This window comes from Nyctereutes procyonoides, unplaced genomic scaffold (assembly GCF_905146905.1).
Source record: "Nyctereutes procyonoides isolate TBG_1078 unplaced genomic scaffold, NYPRO_anot_genome, whole genome shotgun sequence".
Classification (NCBI taxonomy): domain Eukaryota; kingdom Metazoa; phylum Chordata; class Mammalia; order Carnivora; family Canidae; genus Nyctereutes; species Nyctereutes procyonoides.
The window spans coordinates 43586311-43604828 of record NW_026575140.1 but is presented as its reverse complement, the minus strand read 5'-3'; the positions used below and the strand labels follow the sequence as shown (position 1 = coordinate 43604828).

At 42.3% G+C, this 18518-nt stretch overlaps 1 protein-coding gene across 1 annotated transcript in view; it reads right to left on the bottom strand.

Moving 5' to 3' along the window:
• UBE2U (ubiquitin conjugating enzyme E2 U) overlaps positions 1-5794 on the bottom strand; it is a 33807-nt gene extending 28013 nt beyond the window's left edge. Inside the window, exons 1-3 of the mRNA XM_055304666.1 lie at positions 5376-5794; positions 3206-3287; positions 1917-2009 (exon numbers count right to left, since the gene is read on the bottom strand). Coding sequence (XP_055160641.1) covers positions 1917-2009; positions 3206-3287; positions 5376-5441 — 241 coding nt within the window. The 5' untranslated portion in view covers positions 5442-5794. The remainder of the gene's footprint in view (positions 1-1916; positions 2010-3205; positions 3288-5375) is intronic.
• Between the last annotated feature and the right edge of the window lie 12724 nt (positions 5795-18518).

Sequence of the window (18518 nt, the reverse complement as noted above, 5' to 3'; positions counted from 1 at the left end):
ATGCTCAACCACTAAGCCACCCAGGTGCGCCCAAAATAAGTTTTAGTTACAAACTAATAATGTACTTGGAAAAAAATTATATAAATATACATAAAGTAAAATATGAAACCTCCCTTGCCTATTATGCCACTCTTTAGAGTGAGTTATTATCAGTTGGCCTGGAGGTGCCTAGGTGGCTCCGTCGGTTAAGCATCTGAGTCTTGGTTTCAGCTCAGGTCATGATCCCAGGTCCTTGGGATCAAGCCTTGCATCAGACTCCCCCTCTGCCCCTACCCCCTATTCATGCACTCTCTCTCTCTCCAAAATAAATAAATAAAATCTGTAAAAAAAATAAATTTACCAGTTGGTCTATACAAATATACATATAGATGTGTATAACTGTATTGTTTTTATTTTTTATTAAATGGAATTATATCTTACATATTCTCTGAAGTTTTTTTCATCTAACAATAAACATCAGCATTTTTATAGACATATTTATGAAAAAACACTGGAGCACCAGCTCTATGCCAGGTAGTGAATATTCTAGGAATACAGCAGTGACCAAAAAGTCTAGCTTTATATATCCACCTTGTTATGTATATAGCTGTTAAGATATTTTACTTAAAAATTCCTATATTAATGGACACTGAGATTATTTCCCTTTTCCCTATTTTCAAAATTTTTACTGGGAACAAGCATCTTTAAATATGAAACATACTCTTCCACACTGTGCTAGTTTATCTATGGAATAATTTATAAACACAGGATTACAGGGATTTAGGGCTATTGCTGATTAGAAGCTGCCAAACTGCTTCCCAAAAAGGTCACACTAAGGTTATCATTATGTCAGAGTTTTTAACATTTTGCAAACATAAACGATGAATCATAATTGTTTTAATATGCATTCATTTTCTTACTAGTGAGGCTGAATATCTTTATGTTTATTTTTGTTATGTTTCTTCTATCAAATGTTTGTTTATAACCTTTGCCTGCTTTTTTATCACTTTATTTTTTTATTGATTCTTAAGCATTCTTTACATGTTGTAAGTATTCTATTTTACACGTTGCAAATATTGTCCCTTGGTTTGAAAAAGTCGATGTATTTTGTCTGTTTATAATATTGTTGGCTGTAGAACTTTTTAAAAGTTTAGTAGTTGTCATGCTTTTTTTCATAGTTTCTAGGTTTTATCATATTTAGAAAAGCCTTCCTCATCAAGTTGATTAAAAATTCTATTCAATTTTCTACCTTTTTAGTATCTAAAACTTTTAGACTTTTTGATACATCAGGAATTCATTTTGTGTATAACTTCAATAGCAACCTAACTCATTTCTTTCTAATGTTAATTTGTCAGTGCATTTTTTAATCATTGGATAAATCAGAGCCAATGAGAATACTGAATACAAAAATAGTTAAATTTATCATTTAGTCATTAAAAATAACCTTTTGAAGAATGTTTAGTAATGCAGAAATAAACATGTCACTTTATAAACTTCACATGTAGTACTTAAACTATCCAAAAGAAATACATACATAGTAAAAAAAAATTGTTTAAAAGTTAAAAGGAACAGCTCTCTGAATTTGGATTCAAGGTGATAATTTTTTTCTGTCTTTTTATATTTTCCCCAATAACCATGCTTACTAATATAACCATAACAAGGTTGTTAAAAAGAAACATTTCTTAAAGATTTTATTGATTTGAGAGATGGAGTGGGGAGGAACAGAGGGAGAGAGAGAGGGAGAAGCAGGCTTCCCACTGAGCGGGGAGCCCCAAGTAGGGTTCAATCCCAGAACCCTGGGATCATGACCTGAGCCCAAGGCAGATGCTTAACCAACTCAGCCATCCAGGTGCCCCAAAAAGAAACATTATTAAACACTTATAAGGAACAAGGATAGGGACAGAACCCCAATGATAAAAATCTCATTTGGTCCTTACCATTTGGATGAAAAGGAATTGTTATGAATTTCACAACTGGAGGGACAAAATTGTACTGTGATGTAAAATTTATTGTCAGTTGGAAGAATAATCCTATAATAAAGAAACAAACATTTTTACTAAAGCATCATGTTGTACCAATTAACTGAAACCTGAAGTTTAGCCTCTCTATAGTTTAGTCTCTATAGTTTAGCCTCTGAGGTCCCGAGAGTTTTATTAATAAGTAAATTGGATCACAGGGTACATAGAGTCCTCTAGATAATTTCATAGACTCCTCACAGTCTAATCTGTATTTTCAGCCTGTTTCCCACCAGGCCTTTTCATCCACTAACTCCATCCCTGAACACCCGCCCCTTTCACTGTATTGCTCTTATTTGCTGAACTCACTCTTCCAGAACCGTCTCTTGTTTATAAGCTTTTGCATGCTGTTTACTCAGACTGAATTTCCTTTCCCTTCTAAATCTGACAAACTCTTACCTGTTCTTCAGGACTCAACTCAAACGTTACTTCCTTGAGAAGCCAGCCGGTTCCTGACTTTCCAAGGCAAAATTAACTAATCCACTTTCTTCTCAGCATTCAAGACCCATTAATAGCACATATTAGATGTACTGTAATTAGCCACTGACACTTTTCTCCCCTACTTCACTCAACAACTCTATTTTGTCAATCCACAAAGAAAGAGTGCATGGCCATTAAAGTTTATAGTGGCCCAGTCTTCTTGAGAATTTGATTTATGAAAATTTTGGGAAAAATCATAAAGGACAAAAATGAGAGATAACGGTGGGATTTTTATGCAAGTAGAAATTTTTATACCTATTCTTTGATTTCATGGAAGACTTACATGATATTCCCATATGATATGCTTTATTGCATCTGCTTCTTAAAAAGTGTAATGACATTAAAATTTGGCATAAGGGAAAATTCAAACCTAAAATTCCTATATTGACAAGTGGCAAGAAATTAAGCCACATGATGAAAAAATAACGTGAATTCCTCTGGAAATCTAGAGAATTTATATACCGTAATCTTATTATACATGTAAAGAAGATAGGCTAATAATGGTATAAAGACTTTTAAGGGGATCCCTGGGTGGCTCAGTGGTTTAGCACCTGCTTTCAGTCCAGGGTGTGATCCTGGAGTCCCGGGATCGAGTCCCATGTCGAGCTCCCGGCAGGGAACCTGCTTCTCTCTCTGCCTGTGTCTCTGCCCCCACCCCCTGTCTATCATAAATAAATAAAATCTTAAAAAAAAAGACTTTTAAAAAGTAAATTGGTTTTGAAAATACAGACCATGCCAAAATGTATTCTGTAGACCTTCAATATAGGCTCCCCATTCCATCAGATCTTCATTTACAGGAAAGGCAGTAATACCCTTTAGTTAAAAAAAAAAAAAATCAAAGCAGAAGTAAACGTTAAATTTTGCAGCTTTGAAAATCAGATGTCATGTTATAATGAATTCCAGAAACTCCACATTTTCTTTTCCTGATAAATTTATTTGTTGATTTGGGAAGATGTTATATATGTTATATTGTCTGATTACGCAGAAATTAAGGTAGATTCCAAGAAATGCATACAATAAATTCATAATAAATCATAAGCATGAAAATCACCAGTGGGACTACAAAACCAAGATTGAGATGTGGCTTATATAAATCAATAGCCAACTGAAGATTCCAAACAGAAAAGAAGGAAATAGTTGGAAAGATGCATCTTCAAAGCTTCAAAAAACTATATGGATGCTCTATGGAGGGCATGAAGAAAAGTTTCATTAAGAAAAACACAACTCCAAAATTACTCTTGTGTATAAAAATAAAATTTTCCTTCACTTGAGTTAATGTCCCAATGGAGGGATGACAATCTATTTCATGGAAAAGTTTATCGTTTATGCTGAGGGATACCGTTAGATACAGTCAGAAAATATTTCTGAGCAACCAACATAGTTATTAAATATGTTAAATGCTGGGGACGTCTGGGTGGATCATCAGTGGTTGAGTGTCTGCCTTTGGCTCAGGGTGTGATCCTGAGGTCCTGGGATCGAGTCCCACATCGGGCTTCCTGCATGGAGCCTGCTTCTCTCTCTGCCTGTGTCTCTGCCTCTCTGTGTCTCTCATGAATAAATAATAATTTAAAAAGTATATTAAATGCTAGTCTGGATAAACATTTTATCTCTATTATCTACATTTTTTTATAGTTACATATCACGTTCTCTCTTCAGCAAATTCTCTTTTACCAGAGAACCACAGAGTTCAGGTAGAGCAGAAACAACATTAAGTATTAGGTTCAAACATCTTGGATGTTTGTTGTTGGACTCAAGAGTTGTTCCTAACATCTCCAGTGAAGACAACACTTCTATAGCAGGGATGGAAACAGAACAGTGCCCGTGAACTACCTACATCTGAAGCAAGTGTTGGTAGCCCTCGAAGCCCTCCCTCCAAGGTGGCTTTCTTTCTGTTCTCTTAAGCACTCCCTCCCCGCCTTCCCTTTTTTATTCTCCACACCATAAGCGACACACATAGCCTGTCGCACCTATGGACCTCACTGTGGTGGCATTCCCAGCAAAGCCTTCCTCTGTGTTGTAATTATAAAGGAAAGGCACCTAGGTATTATATCTGATAGCCTTGGGTGGAAAAAAGTGCCTTAGACAGCGAGTGGTAGAACTTAAAAGCAAGGGCTTTGGGATCAGAAAACCCTGGGATGGGATCCTGGGGCCAAATTTTTACTGAGCCTTTCTGGGACGTAGGCTTCTGGTAGATAAAACCAAACACTACTTATTTAATAATGTAATTCATGAGCACACCCTGTCTCTACTAATCACTACCTGATATTCGAGGTTTAAATACACACAAATTACCACAATGTGCTCCATATTTTTAACTATTATGATTATGAAGTAATAATTCTTATTATTAAAAAATAGGTTCTGGGCAGCCCCTGTGGCCCAGCGGTTTAGCGCCGCCTTCAGCCCAGGGCGTGATCCTGGAGTCCCGGGATCGAGTCCCACATCGGGCTCCCTGCATGGACCCTGCTTCTCCCTCTGCCTGTGTCCGTGCCTCTCTCTCTGTGTCTCTCATGAGTAAATAACTAAAATCTTTAAAATAATAATAATTATTATTATTATAAAAAGTGCAATCGATTCATTAATAATACTGCCGTGGCAAATTAGGTCTAACTAAATTATGCCTTACAGAATAAACACGGATCAAAATGCTTTTAAAAACCTGTACCCCAGAGGCACCTGGGTGGCTCAGAGGTTGAGCTGCTCTGCCTTTGCCTCAGGTGGTCACCCTAGGGTCTGGGATCGAGTCCCGCGTCGGGCTCCCTGCATGGAGCCTGCTTCTCCCTCTGCCTGTGTCTCTGCCTCTGTGTCTCTCGTGAACAAATAAAATCTTAAAAAAACAAAAAAAAAAACCAAAAAACTCGTACTCCCAACAAAACACACCTCTCCAGGTTCCACACTCACCTTAAAATTGTTCTCCTTCAACTCTTGGAAGTCTCTCTCCAGCAAGAAGTAAGCTCTGCAGTGCATGATAAGGCTCTGGCACCCGTCCCCACACTCCTAGGCTTCCCTCGGAGACAGAAGCCTGAGACTTTGGGTCGCTCCGGCACACCTGGCCAGCTCACAAGGACTTGTTTCCTAGAGCCCCAGAACGCTCTGTCCTCCAGAGAGAAGCGGCTCTAAACTGGACTTACAACAGTGACTTTCCTTTTCTCCTCTGATTCCACCAAACTTCCCCAACGGCGGCGTGTCACGCGGCGCCAGCCCACAGCCCAGCCTCAAGGCAGACGTAGGGGAGCACCTGGGCCAACCCGTGAGGTTCGTGCGTGACGTGGGGGTGGCCGGCGGAGCGCAGGGCCGCACAGCTGAAGTTAGGGAGCGCGGTTAGGCTACCCCTCATAGGTGTAGCCGGGCGCCCGCTTCCCGGGAGGTCGCAAATCGGTTGCTAAGCAACAAGACCCTGCGGGAAAGTTGTGGCGCTTGGCCGCCCCCATCCAATCAGCGACGGGGGGCGGGCCTCTGGAAACCCTCGCAGCCAGTCGTCTAACCGTTTCACTTTGACAGGCCGTGGGATCCGTTGTCAAGGCAACACCCGCCCGCCCCCTCACCACGCCAACTCAGTCCAACAACGTGGAGTGTACGCGGCTAGTGTAAGGCGGTGGGGATAAAGGCCTGGGATCTTTCAGAAGCCTTCACTCCAAGTCCTCTGAAATGTTTTCCTTTTTCTTTGAACATTAGAAACTATCAGGTCATGAGTGATCACTAGGCACAAGTCTGAGTTTATTAATCGTAACTTATACAGCAACGTATTCGTAATACGTTCGCGTACATTGTTATGTCATCGTACCTGGGGGGGGGGGTGTTCCAGGAACAGGGACGTACTTAAAATGTCTCAGGCTCCCATCTTTTGCCACAGGGTTTCACTCCTGCTGTTCCTCCTATCTAGACGTTTACCACAACCCTTCCACCCTCTCTCCCTCCATTTTTCCTTTTCTCATCTTTCGGATTTAAATTTGCCCACGATTCCTTATGGGAGCCCCTAAAACAAGACTAGATTCCTCTTTTGTGATCCTAGAGGACCCTGTATTTATCTCCTCATTAACATTTATCACATTGCGGACAGTCCAGGTGGCTCAGCGGTTTAGCGCGGTCTTGGGCCTAGAGCGTGGTCCTGGAGTCCCGGGATCGAGTCCCACGTCGGGCTCCCGGTGCATGGAGCCTGCTTCTCCCTCTGCCTGTGTCTCTGCCTCTCTCTCTTTCTCTGTCTCTCTTGAATACATAAATAAATCTTTAAAAAAAAATAAGAGTGTAACAAGTAGTCAAGGGTTGTACAAGGTGGTCAGGGAAGGCCTCTGTCTGAAAAGGAGTCAGCTTTATGAAATTGAGGGCAGATACTTCCAGGAAGATGAAAATACAATAGTTCAAGTCAGGAAAAACTAGGCTTAAAAAAGGAACCAGGAAAGGCTTGAGTGAGGGTATGAGTGAGATGTAATTAGGGTGGGGCCTTAAAGGATGGGAGGTTTGGGTTTTATTTGAATAGCCACAGGAACCCATTGGATGGTTTTAAGTCTGAGAGCATCATGCTCTGATTTACATTTACAACATGACTTTGGCTGCTTTGTGGGGAATGGATCTTTTAGAAGACTCCCTGTTCAATTTCATCATGTCCAGGTATGATAGCTTACAAATTCCCAACAATATATTAATCTTACTAACATTTTGGCATAATAAAATGATTTTATTCTATATTTTGTAAAACTGAATATAAAGGAACTTTTCCATTTAAACAGTTCTTTTTTTTTTTTATTTATTTATGATAGTCACACAGAGAGAGAGAGAGAGGCAGAGACATAGGCAGAGGGAGAAGCAGGCTCCATGCACCGGGAGCCCGACGTGGGATTCGATCCCAGGTCTCCAGGATCACGCCCTGGGCCAGAGGCAGGCGCCAAACCGCTGCGCCACCCAGGGATCCCGAACTTTTCCATTTAAAACATCAACTAGGATCTAAGATTGATTTTTGGGGGGCTGCCTTTTAAATCCATCAGATTTTAACTTGGATTTATGCAGGACTGTGAATGTAAGGTTGAAAGTGAAGACACGGCATTTCAGTGAGGAGAGAATGTAACCAATTTGGGAGTTTTAGCTAGATTTTTTGATGCTATCATGGTGGTCCCGTGACTCCTTCAACTCCAGTAGGGGAATACTGTGATAGTAAATGCAGGATCCTTTGTTATGTCTTTAGAATTCTGTTCTAGGAGCCCCTGGGTGGCTCAGTCAGTTGAGCATGGGCTCTTTGATTTCAGCTCAGGCCCTGATCTCAGGGGTGAGAGTCTGCGTGAGGTCCTCTCTCTTCTCCCATCCTTCTCCCTCCTCTGATCTCTCTCAAAAAAGAAGAAGAAGAAGAAGAAGAAGAAGAAGAAGAAGAAGAAGAAGAAGAAGAAGAAGAAGTTGTTTTTTTATTTTGTTCTAGGGGAAATTATGTTAAGGTAAAGTAAAAAGGTAAATTAAAGGGTAGCCCTAGTGGCTTTGAGGTTTAGTGCCGCCTTTGGCCTGGGGTGTGATCCTGGAGACCTGGGATCAAGTCCCACGTCGGGCTCCCTGCATGGAGCCTGCTTCTCCCTCTGCCTGTGTCTCTGCCTCTCTCTCTCTCTCTCTCTCTCTCTCTGTGTGTTTCTCATGAATAAATAAATAAAATCTTTTTTAAAAAAAGGTAAATTAAAACATTATTTGTTCTGAAGTTTAAGAAATTGGTATTTCTATCAATGAAATGAATTTAATGCAATGAAAATCAAGTTAGTGGATTCTCATTTGACTCCTCTTGGACCTCTCCTCGGGACTTCAGCCCAGTATACTCAATTGCCTGGTTCTCAGCCAGCTGTTTCAAAGACCATTCAAATTCAAAATGTCCAAAATGAACTCATTATCTTTCCTCCTCTCCACTAGCCTTCTGTTTCATTTTGTTCATGCAGTTTCTCAAGCTGGAAATCTGAAGGCCCCCCTGACTCCTCTTCCTCATAACTCACCCTCAAGAACTGCTGCTTTTCTAGCTTCTTCTCAAGCCTTATCCCCAGTGCCCAAACTCACAGCCTTGTTATTTCTTGCTAGAACACAGAACATCTTCATACTATACTCTGCCTCCAGACTTGTGTGTGATGATACCTTATAGTAACATATAGAAACTAACATGTCATTATGTAATTCTCTGCTGAAAATAGTGCAAGAGATCCCCCTCACCACCCCAGCTTACCTTACCTCCATCTACAGGGTTTTAAATGTGGATTGACCTCTGGGGGTGTGGGTCGGGGGTTATATTGTGGGCAACCTTGTATGTGTCTGTATATCTATTATGGGTACGTGTGTGCACATAGCCTTTTTTTTTTTGGTAGAATGGGGTCATGGAATTCATTAATTTTAATACTAGTGATGTAAGGGTCAGCCCGGGTGGCTCAGTGGTTTAGCGCCTGCCTTCAGCCCAGGGCCTGATCCTGGGGACCCGGGATCGAGTCCCGCGTCGGGCTCCCTGCATGGAGCCTGCTTCTCCCTCTGCCTGTGTCTCTGCCTCTGTGTGTGTGTGTGTCTCATGAATAAATAGAATCTTAAAGAAAAAAAAAACAAGAAAATAAAAAAAAATACTAGTGATGCAAAAAGCTTAAGAAACCATGCACTACAGAGTTAAATCCAAGCTTCTTAACATGGCTCTGCAAAACCTCTCATGATATTATTCCTATCAATCCTTCCTTTAGTGATGCCCACTCTGCTTCACATTTGAAGCAGCAGCATCACTGAACTGCTTGTCTTTTCCCTGTAGCTATCATCTTGCCTAAGCTCTCTACCTGAATTTTCTTCCTCTTCTTCTTTATCTGGCTAACCAGCTCTTCCACATGTAAAAAGACATAAATTCCTTCTCAGAATCTTCCTGCAGTACCACAGTGGGTTGTTCTCATTTAACCTGGACGCATCTTTGTGGGTCATTACTACATTATTGTGAAATTATCTCTTTGTGTGGTTTTCTTCCTCACTAGAATGTAAATTCCTAAGGGCTTGGAGACCCGTTTATTCATCACTGCATTCCCAGCACCAAGCACCTGACTCAAAGGGACATCACTCTATGCTGATTGAATTAAACTGAGCAGATAAAAAATTGGGGGGCCAGGAGAATGACCCTTCCATGACAGATCGAGACATAAGCCGAGGAAGGGGTTTGCAGAGATGTGGGGTGGTGGGTGATTTACAGGAGTTTGTTCGGCCCAATGGGCACATAGCATGTTCAAGTTGGGAGGCTAGTGACAAAGTAGATATGGAGCAGAAGAATCACTGTCAGTAGGAGCCCACCAAGCAGAGGGGCTGGAGAGGTGCAGGCAGAGTGGAGATTTTAAGTTCAACCCCAGGGTACCGAAAAGAAGGTGCAGACACTTAGAAAGGTCTGCAACCATTGGGTCTCAAGGGACAAACAGGTTAGAGCTCCTGGAACGGGTTTGGGAATGAAATTGCTGGGAAAGACAGCTTCCTGCCAATCTGCCTCTGGGGGCTTGGCTCTGTTGTATTTGGAGGTACTAAATAAATTTGATCACAGTTGTATTCGATGGCTGGCCAACATCCCATGTTTTTACAATTAGCTTAGCTCCTGCGAAGATGGGAAATGGGCTTTGGTCACAGGCTCCTGTGCTGATAAGTGGAACTGGGGCCTCAGTGAATGGTGGGAGTGAGATGTGTGTGCACGCATCGAGCATGTGGGTAGCAACTGGCTAGGTGAGCTTCTTGCATGAATAGCAACAGAGCTGGAGACCAGTAGCATCTGCTGTTCCGACATCTGAGTTACTTGAAATTGCAAACTTCTAAGTAGAAGCCTATCTGAAATATTTTCTCCACATGGACTCACCTTCCAATTATAGTACATATTTTAATAGTATTTCCATGTACATGACAGCATTGAAGTTGTGTCCTCGCCACTTATTATTCCTAAGCCATGTCCTTCTCTGCCTTGTTCATCAGATTTGTTGATTGTGGGTGTTTTAGATAAAGCAGCACAATTGGGAAAACAGGAAAATAAATCCCATCTGTAGTCCTTCCATTGTCTTAGTTTAGTAGTTAGTCTGGGTAAATAATGTGTGCTCTCAGGACAGACCTGGATTGTCTTCCAAGATACCTATGTTTTAATAATAGCCAGCATGGCCTTGAAGAAGTTACTTAGGCTCCCTGTACCAGCACGTTCTCACTTGTAGTGGAGGGTGCAGCCAGTAATGATACCTACTTCTCAGAATGACCAGGAAGCTGAAAGCAGCAATCGCTGCCAAGCCCCCAGTCACCAGCTGGCGCAGATTGATAGGCAACACCCGTGCTTACCATGTGCCAGGCACAAGGTTCTAAGTGCTCTTGGGGAATTCATTTCATCCTCAGAAACAGCTCTATGAGGTAGGTACTAGTATGATTCCAATTTTTGCAGAAGAGGTAAGTGCACAGTCACATAGCTGGAATGCAGCAGAGCCAGGAGGCGGCCCCACCAGTCTCCAACTCCAGATTCCATGCTTTTAACCATTTGGCTAGCCAGCCTCACAAATGTCTCACGGTCAGGCAGCCCGGGTGGCTCAGTGGTTTAGCAACTGCCTTCGACCCAGGGCCTGATCCTGGAGACCCGGGACTGAGTCCCACGTCAGGCTCCCTGCATGGACCCTGCATCTCCCTCTGCCTCTCTCTCTCTCTGTGTCTCTCATGAATAAATAAATAAAATCTTAAAAAAAAAATCAAACGTCTCATGTTCTACCAAGTAAGCTCTCTGGCCTTCTTTAAAAAAAAAAAAACAACTACTGCTACTCTCAATAGTTTGTGTGTGCGTGTATCTGTTATTTTTGTTTTTGCTATTTTTGGTGTATTCATTTCCAGCTGTATTTCTACTTGTTTGCTTTCTGAGTTTTCCTCTGCTAAAATGTAAACCCAAGAAAGCCAAGCCACTGCCCTGCAATAATACAGTACTTGGCATGTGATAAAGCCCCAGTGGGAATCTATTCATTGAATGTGATTCCTGTCTTCTCTTTTAGATTATAAATTCATCAACACCTCAGTCTGACTTCTGTAACTTGTAGAAAAATACGCAGTACCCTGTCTGTTGCTCAAAGAAAACCAACTACAAAATAATCATTTTTACCTTAATTTTTATTACCTTTGTACCCACAAGTGGAGAGTATATTTTACTAAGTTGTACTATATGCTTTTTTGGGCTTTCTCTCTCAGTCTTTCCCCCTAAAAGTAGGCCTAGAGGATTGAAAAGAGAAATGTTGCATTATATTTCTTACGGTAGGCAGAATTTTAAGATGACTTTCAAGATCTCCACTCCCTGCATAATCCCCAGGACTGTGAATATGATGCATTTTACTCTTACGATTAAGTTAGATGGCATAGTCGACTTTAAGAAAGGGAGGTCATCCCTGGTGAGCCTGGCCTAATCAGGTGAGCCCTTAAGAAGGACTGGGCTTGGGCCCCTGAGTGGCTCAGTTAGTTAACCATCTGCTTTGGGCTCAGGTCATGATCTCAGGGTCCTGGGATTGAGCTCCTGTGTCAAGCTCCCTGTTCAGCAGGGAGTCTGCTTTTCCCTCTGCCCCTCCCCCCTGCTTGTGCACATGTGTGCTCTCTCTCTCTCTCACAAATAAAATAATAATTTTAAAAAAGGATTGTGGGGATCCCTGGGTGGCGCAGCGGTTTGGCGCCTGCCTTTGGCCCAGGGCGTGATCTTGGAGACCCGGGATCGAATCCCACGTCGGGCTCTCGGTGCATGGAGCCTGCTTCTCCCTCTGCCTATGTCTCTGCCTCTCTCTCTCTCTCTGTGTGTGACTATCATAAATAAATAAAAATTTAAAAAAATAAAAATAAAAATAAATAAAAAAGGATTGTGCTCTTCCAGAAGTTAGTAATTCAAAGTGTGAGAGGGAGACGCCTGGATGGCTCAGAGGTTTAGTGCCTGCCTTCGGCCCAGGGCATGATCCTGGAGACCCAGGATCAAGTCCCATATCGGGCTCCCTGCATGGAACCTGCTTCTTCCTCTGCCTGTGTCTCTGCCTCTCTCTCTCTCCCTCTCTCTCTCTCTCTCTCTCTCTCTCTCTCTGTCTCTCATGAATAAATAAATAAAATCTTTAAAAAAATAAATAAATAAAACCGTAACATTGTGGTATTTGGTTGTGCACTAGTGGCTAACAAATACAACTTACCCAGAGTGTACAGCTACTGACCAAGACAAGTTACTTGGCAAAAGGTCAGTCACATACTGAGCTGAGTTTACCCTGAAACAGTATGAAAAGAACCTGCCACCAGTTGGTACACATTAACATATGGCTTTAGACAGGGTTAGAGGATAAAATGGGTGTGATATCTGAAAAATGAAGACTGAACTAAGGCTCAGATACAAACTTTCATCATCCTAGGTGAGCCAAGCAACCAGCAGTATAATTATTTAACATTTGCAAAGTGACTGAGGCCATCTCTGGCTTTAACAGCCAAGCATCCCCTCCCCCTCTTTTTAAAAACAATTCTTTCCCTCAGGACTTGGACAGATGTTTTCATTTTACTAAAGCTAAAAAACTGTTTTCCTCATCCACCAGGAATATGTACCAGTACAAAGTGTTAACCTCGTTTGGATTTGAACCCCCATCCTCAAGAACAAAAAAAGGCTGAGGATCGCCAAATGTCAGCTCAGCTGTGAGAAGTGTTTTAAATCATATTTTGACGTATGTTATGCTGTTAACTAGAAAATGAAGTGCAGCACACATGCTTCTAGTAACTCTGGTTTCAAATCATATGATCCCTTCTTTGTCTTGAAGACCTTTTGATGTGCGTTCCCAATATTGAGTTTCTCTGCTTTTAATAATCTTATATTCCCTCCTCAATATAAATGTCATGAAAAATACCGAATGCTAATCTCCAAAGATCAAACAGGAAGAAAGAGGTGGGCAGCATAGTTCAGCAACTTGAATTCCTGAAATTTCTCATTTAAAAATTTTATTTTAGCTTATAAAACCCGAGGCTTAAAGAAATGCTCTATTCCCCTTTGTAAAGCTGCAGCAGAGGGCTCGCCCCCAGTTTCAGAATTGTGTTAATTACAGAATAATTCAGTCTCTCCCTCTAAGGCCCCTGAGGTGTGGGGGCGACTTGATCACTATTCATATCTGAATTTCTCAACAGAGAGGAACTCAGAGCCAATACATGCTGGCTTCTATTTCACATTCTTCGCTTTAGGTAGGATGAGGTAGGAGAGTCCAGGTTTGCCTAGGCACGGGGGGCTCTCTTGGGCAAAAGGGCTTTCAGTGCTAACAGGGCTTTCAGTGCTAACAGGGCTAACTAAGCCCTGGAAAACTGTCACAGTTGGTCACCCTACCTTGGGCACCAAGGACATCTTGGTGCGAATACTGTAGACAACCTGGTAACAGCTGCCTACTTGCTTCAGAGCTTGGTGTTTAAAGGAACCAAATTTGTTTTCTCTGTCAGGCTGGTGTCCAAATCCTATAATCCAAGTTCTAAAAAAAGTACTGGGCACTAAAAAGTAGTGCCCAGAATCCCATTAGGAGTGGATTTGGGGGGCAGCCCTGGTGGTGCAGCAGTTTGGCTCTGCCTGCAGCCTGGGGTGTGATCCTGGAGACCCAGGATTCAGTCCCACGTTGGACTCCCTGCGTGGAGCCTGCTTCTCCCTCGCCTCTCTCTCTTTCTGTCTATGAATAAATAAATAAAATCTTTAAAAAAAATGGAGTGGATTTGGGTCTATGATGAAGGAATTCAATACCGGCCTGGGCACTTTACATGCACTCAAATGTTTTAGGAAGATCAGGTCTCACTTTATTTCACTCCCCACATAGGAAGACCAATTGTTGAGAGATAACCACATTCATATTATCTAAGTACAACTTGACTAAATGTGTGTATGGGGGGAGGGAAGGGAACCACTTAAACGATGTAATTATTCTAGGCTTCCTTCACATATATTGGTTTAAAATACCTCTTCATGGTGCTCTCAGTTGCCCCAGGGATGACTTTAGAATTCCAACATGGGAGAAGCCTTGAGGTGGCAATTGACTTGGGGGTATAAAGGATGACATATGGTAGAGTGATGGTCTAGGGATACGTCCTGAAGCTGTTTTTATTTAGTGTATGTTTATTAGGGCCGGTTTGAAGGGAAATGATGGAAGTTATTGAAAGACTAAGCCCCCCCCCCCCCCCCGCCCATTGGCACTGGTACTGGGCGGTCTACATTATGACATGTGCATGAATAATAGGTAGAACACTTTGTGCTCTGGATATTTTACCACATTAGAAAATAACGTATCCCTGGGGCAGCCTGGGGCGGGGGGTGGGGGGTTGGGCGGAGAGGGCGGTTCGGTGGTTTAGCACCGCCTTCAGCCCAGGGCGTGATCCTGGACACCCGGATCGAGTCCCACATCCGGCTCCCTGCACTGAGCCTGCTTCTCACTCTGCCTTTGTTTCTGTCTCTCTCTCTCTCTCTGTGTCTCTCATGAATAAATTAATAAAACCTTTAAAAAAAGAAAAGTAATGTATCCCTTTGTAAAAGTCGTTTAAAACACATCTAATAATAGCAATGTCACCACTTTTTGAGCACCTACAATGTGCCAGATAACTCTTAACATACTGATACATATTCTCATTAAATGCTTGTATCAACTCTGAAAGATAGATACTCTAGAAAAATCAGAAAATTATCTAGGTTTTTTTTTTTTATAATTTTGGGTCAGGTGTACTTTACTTTAATTTACTGTACATAAATTAGCTCATTTAGGTTAGTTAGCTTCAATCCTATGAAGTAGTTACTTTTTCAGATGGATAAAAAGGGAGTTCAGAAACTTGTCTAAATGTGTGGTTACCAAGCAGTGAAAGGGAAATTTAAGCCCAGGCAGCATGACGTCAAAATCTTTACTCCCAGCCTTGCTACATTTACACCATTTTATGGATAAGGATATAGAGATTGCCTTAGTTACTCAAGGTTATCCCGCTCCTGTGCAGGAACAGTTAAAAAGTCAGCAGTACTCTCCCAGGCTCTTCATCCAGGTCCCAGGAAAGAGGGCTAGACATACAGTGTTTTATGCGATATCTGAGGAATTTATAGGAGATTTTAAGGTAGCTTTTCCGGTACATTCTTGGATAGTCCTAAGGTTATAATTTTCAGAACCTTCCCAGACAATCTCAATAAACTGGTTTGACAATTGCTCTAATGCAGGGGTGGCTAATAAGTTTCATCCCTGGTGTTATTTCTGACTAATTATTAGGTTAGCCAGGGCAGTCTGTTGAACATTTTAGGGATAACTCTGAGTCAACTGGAAAAGTATCAGTCAGTGAGGTCTGGCATGAACGCAAGAGGAAAGAAGGGCACTGGTGCTGTGGGTTCACTGGTCCCAACTCCTTCCATTCAGGGCATCTGCTGGGTGGGGGTTGTGTTCCTATTCCCAATTCTTTGCCCCCTTTGTTGCATGGAGAACCTACATCCCTACATCATTTTCAGGCTGTGGCTGCAGGGCTTCTTAGCAGGCGGAGATACATTCGTGTCCTACAGTCGGGTTCACCCTCAGAATTTGTGTTGGCCAAGAGAATGTGAGACGAGGAGCATGGCCAAGCAGGAGGTTTTCAAGTGCCCACGTTTCAGTTCTGCTTCCTTCTCTTTGTTTTCTATGCCATGAGAACAGCCAGTCCTTCTGAGCCCAAGGAGCCGGGCTGCAGCACCAGACCTCCCTCTGGGAGCTGCGATGAATGACAAGTAAAGTAAGGCAAGCACTGAGATGTGGGAGGTATTACTGCAGCCCAGCGGATGCATTCTGTTTCCAGAGTGAACTTTGGCAATACAAAGAAGTCCTAAATGGTCATTTTACCCAAATAATACTTTTAGTCTTAGGATTTTCCGTCTCTTTGGAGTGATTTTAATGTGTGTAGACTCAAAAGATCCTTTTTTTTTGTATTAGAAATTGTATTAGACTGAGCCCCAGTGATAACTGATACCATTTCGATGCCCCAGGCCTGCAGTGGTCATGGAGCAGCACTTGCTGTGGGAGGGAGCCTGACTTCTCTCTGCTTCTGCTCAGAATCCAGGTGCCTCTAGGGTCAGGGAGAGCTTCCACACTGATCTATACTGTGTACTGTCCGTTCTGTTGTTTTGGGCGGGATTCGAATTTCGGTCAAGAGCACAGGTACACAAAGACTGATATTTAGAATCACTTTTCTTCCATTTGAATATCCCCTGAATTATCTGTATTCAGTGTGCTGGGATACTGGCCTTTTTCACAGTGGAAAGAATGTCCTATCTAATTTTTAAAGAAAGACCTTTCTCCTAACAACCATTCCTAGATAAGAATATGTACCAACCTGGTCGCTTTGGTGAGGATATGCACCGTGTCTGGCCTGTTCAGAAAAACATTATGCTCCTTATTTGTGAATCAGCAGTTCATGGGTGCTTGGGATTCAGCTGGCCATAAATATGTCAGCAGACCTTCTCCCTGTATATCTCTATTGTTTGAGCCTTCCCCCGCCTAATTTCCCAGGGGATTCCATTGACCTTGAGTACTTTGATGGTTTATAAGGCTCTCCTTCCTCTGAATTAACAGACTCCTTAATACTCTTGGCATTTATGGTAACAAGCTTCAGTGCAGTCATATCTTGGCTGCAAACATTTTCCTCTTCTGCGTGTGATCCCTTGCTCTTTCTCCTCTAATATAGCACTTCCTCCTTAGCATTTGAACTATTGGTTTAAAATAAAATGATGTATAAATTAGGAAGAGTATGAGCTTCACCTCTAGCACCTCCCTTGGATCCCTCCTGCTGTTCTCCCTCAGGGCTGTGTCTCTAAAGGCTGTGGGGAGTGTAGTCTGAGCAGAGGAATGCTCACAGCCAGACAGCAAGGACTGATGGACTGCAACTGGCACAGGAACAGTGGAACATGCCACAGGTGACTGCATCCAGCCAACTGGGTCAGGAAGCTCAGGGGAGGGGGTAGCCTCTGCAGCTGCTGCTTGGTGCTTACTGGGAGCTGGATCTTTCCTCTTCCCAAGAAAGACCAGGCTATCCCAGACCCTAACTTTGTGAAGTTACAACAGACAGTTCTTTTAGTTGTGCTAATCAACACTGCAAGGAGTCAAAAGTACACTAAGAGATCAAGGAACTTGTCCACAGGAAGGAAAAAGCTTGTGATTACTATCCAAGAACATGGGTCTTGAGTGAACTAGGCAAGGTAGCCTTGTCAAGCCCAGGGCTATTAGTTTTCTATAGAGAACAACTACAAAATATATAACAAATTGTCAAATGGTTAAAGCAAAAGGATTTTTCCTGCTAAATTTTTCATTAAGTAAAACTTGATTTTCCTTAAGGGGAGCTGAAGTGGCTAAAATGTTATTAAATGTTCATACAGACATTTCTAAGGATGTAGTGACCACCCCCCACCCTTACCCCACCCCAGGCCTTTACTGTGATTCTCAATCTTTAGAATACAGGAGAGCTTGTTAAAACACAAATTGCTGGGTCCCACCCCCAGAGTTTGATTTAGTACTTCAAAGAGGAGGGGCCCGAGAATGTGCATTTCTGACAAGTTCCAAAGTCTGCTAGTCTGAGGACCACACTCTGTGAACCACTGGGATAGGCAGGTAACAGAGCTCCCTTTAATCAGTAGTTAGTAGTTTGTAGTAAGCATTATCTGAGGTGGTGCTGTAAATTTGCAGATGTTGGTGATTAGGGAAGTAAGAGTAAGGCCCAAATCACAGAGTTGAAGGGATTGGGGATGGTGGGAGGGGAAGACCTGGAGTCAGAAGGAAATAGGAGTGAAGGGCAGATCGAGGAATTCACATGAGAGGGAGAAACCCAACCTGACATCCATCTCACTGCCATGTGAAGTGACTGCTTTATTGAGTTTGATCGCTGAGGTGGTGACAAGAACTGTACCTAAAACAGATGGATAAGGCCCTGAAGGTTTTATTGTATTCCCTTCTGTATTAAATAGCAGAATGGACAAGTTCTTTGAACTTTCATAATGATACTCATTTTCCTTGACAGTGTGTATTAATTGCCAGATGGGGAACTCTTTCTTTTGGGCAAAGAAGGTCATAAAGATAAGCTGTGACAATTAAACGGCCACAT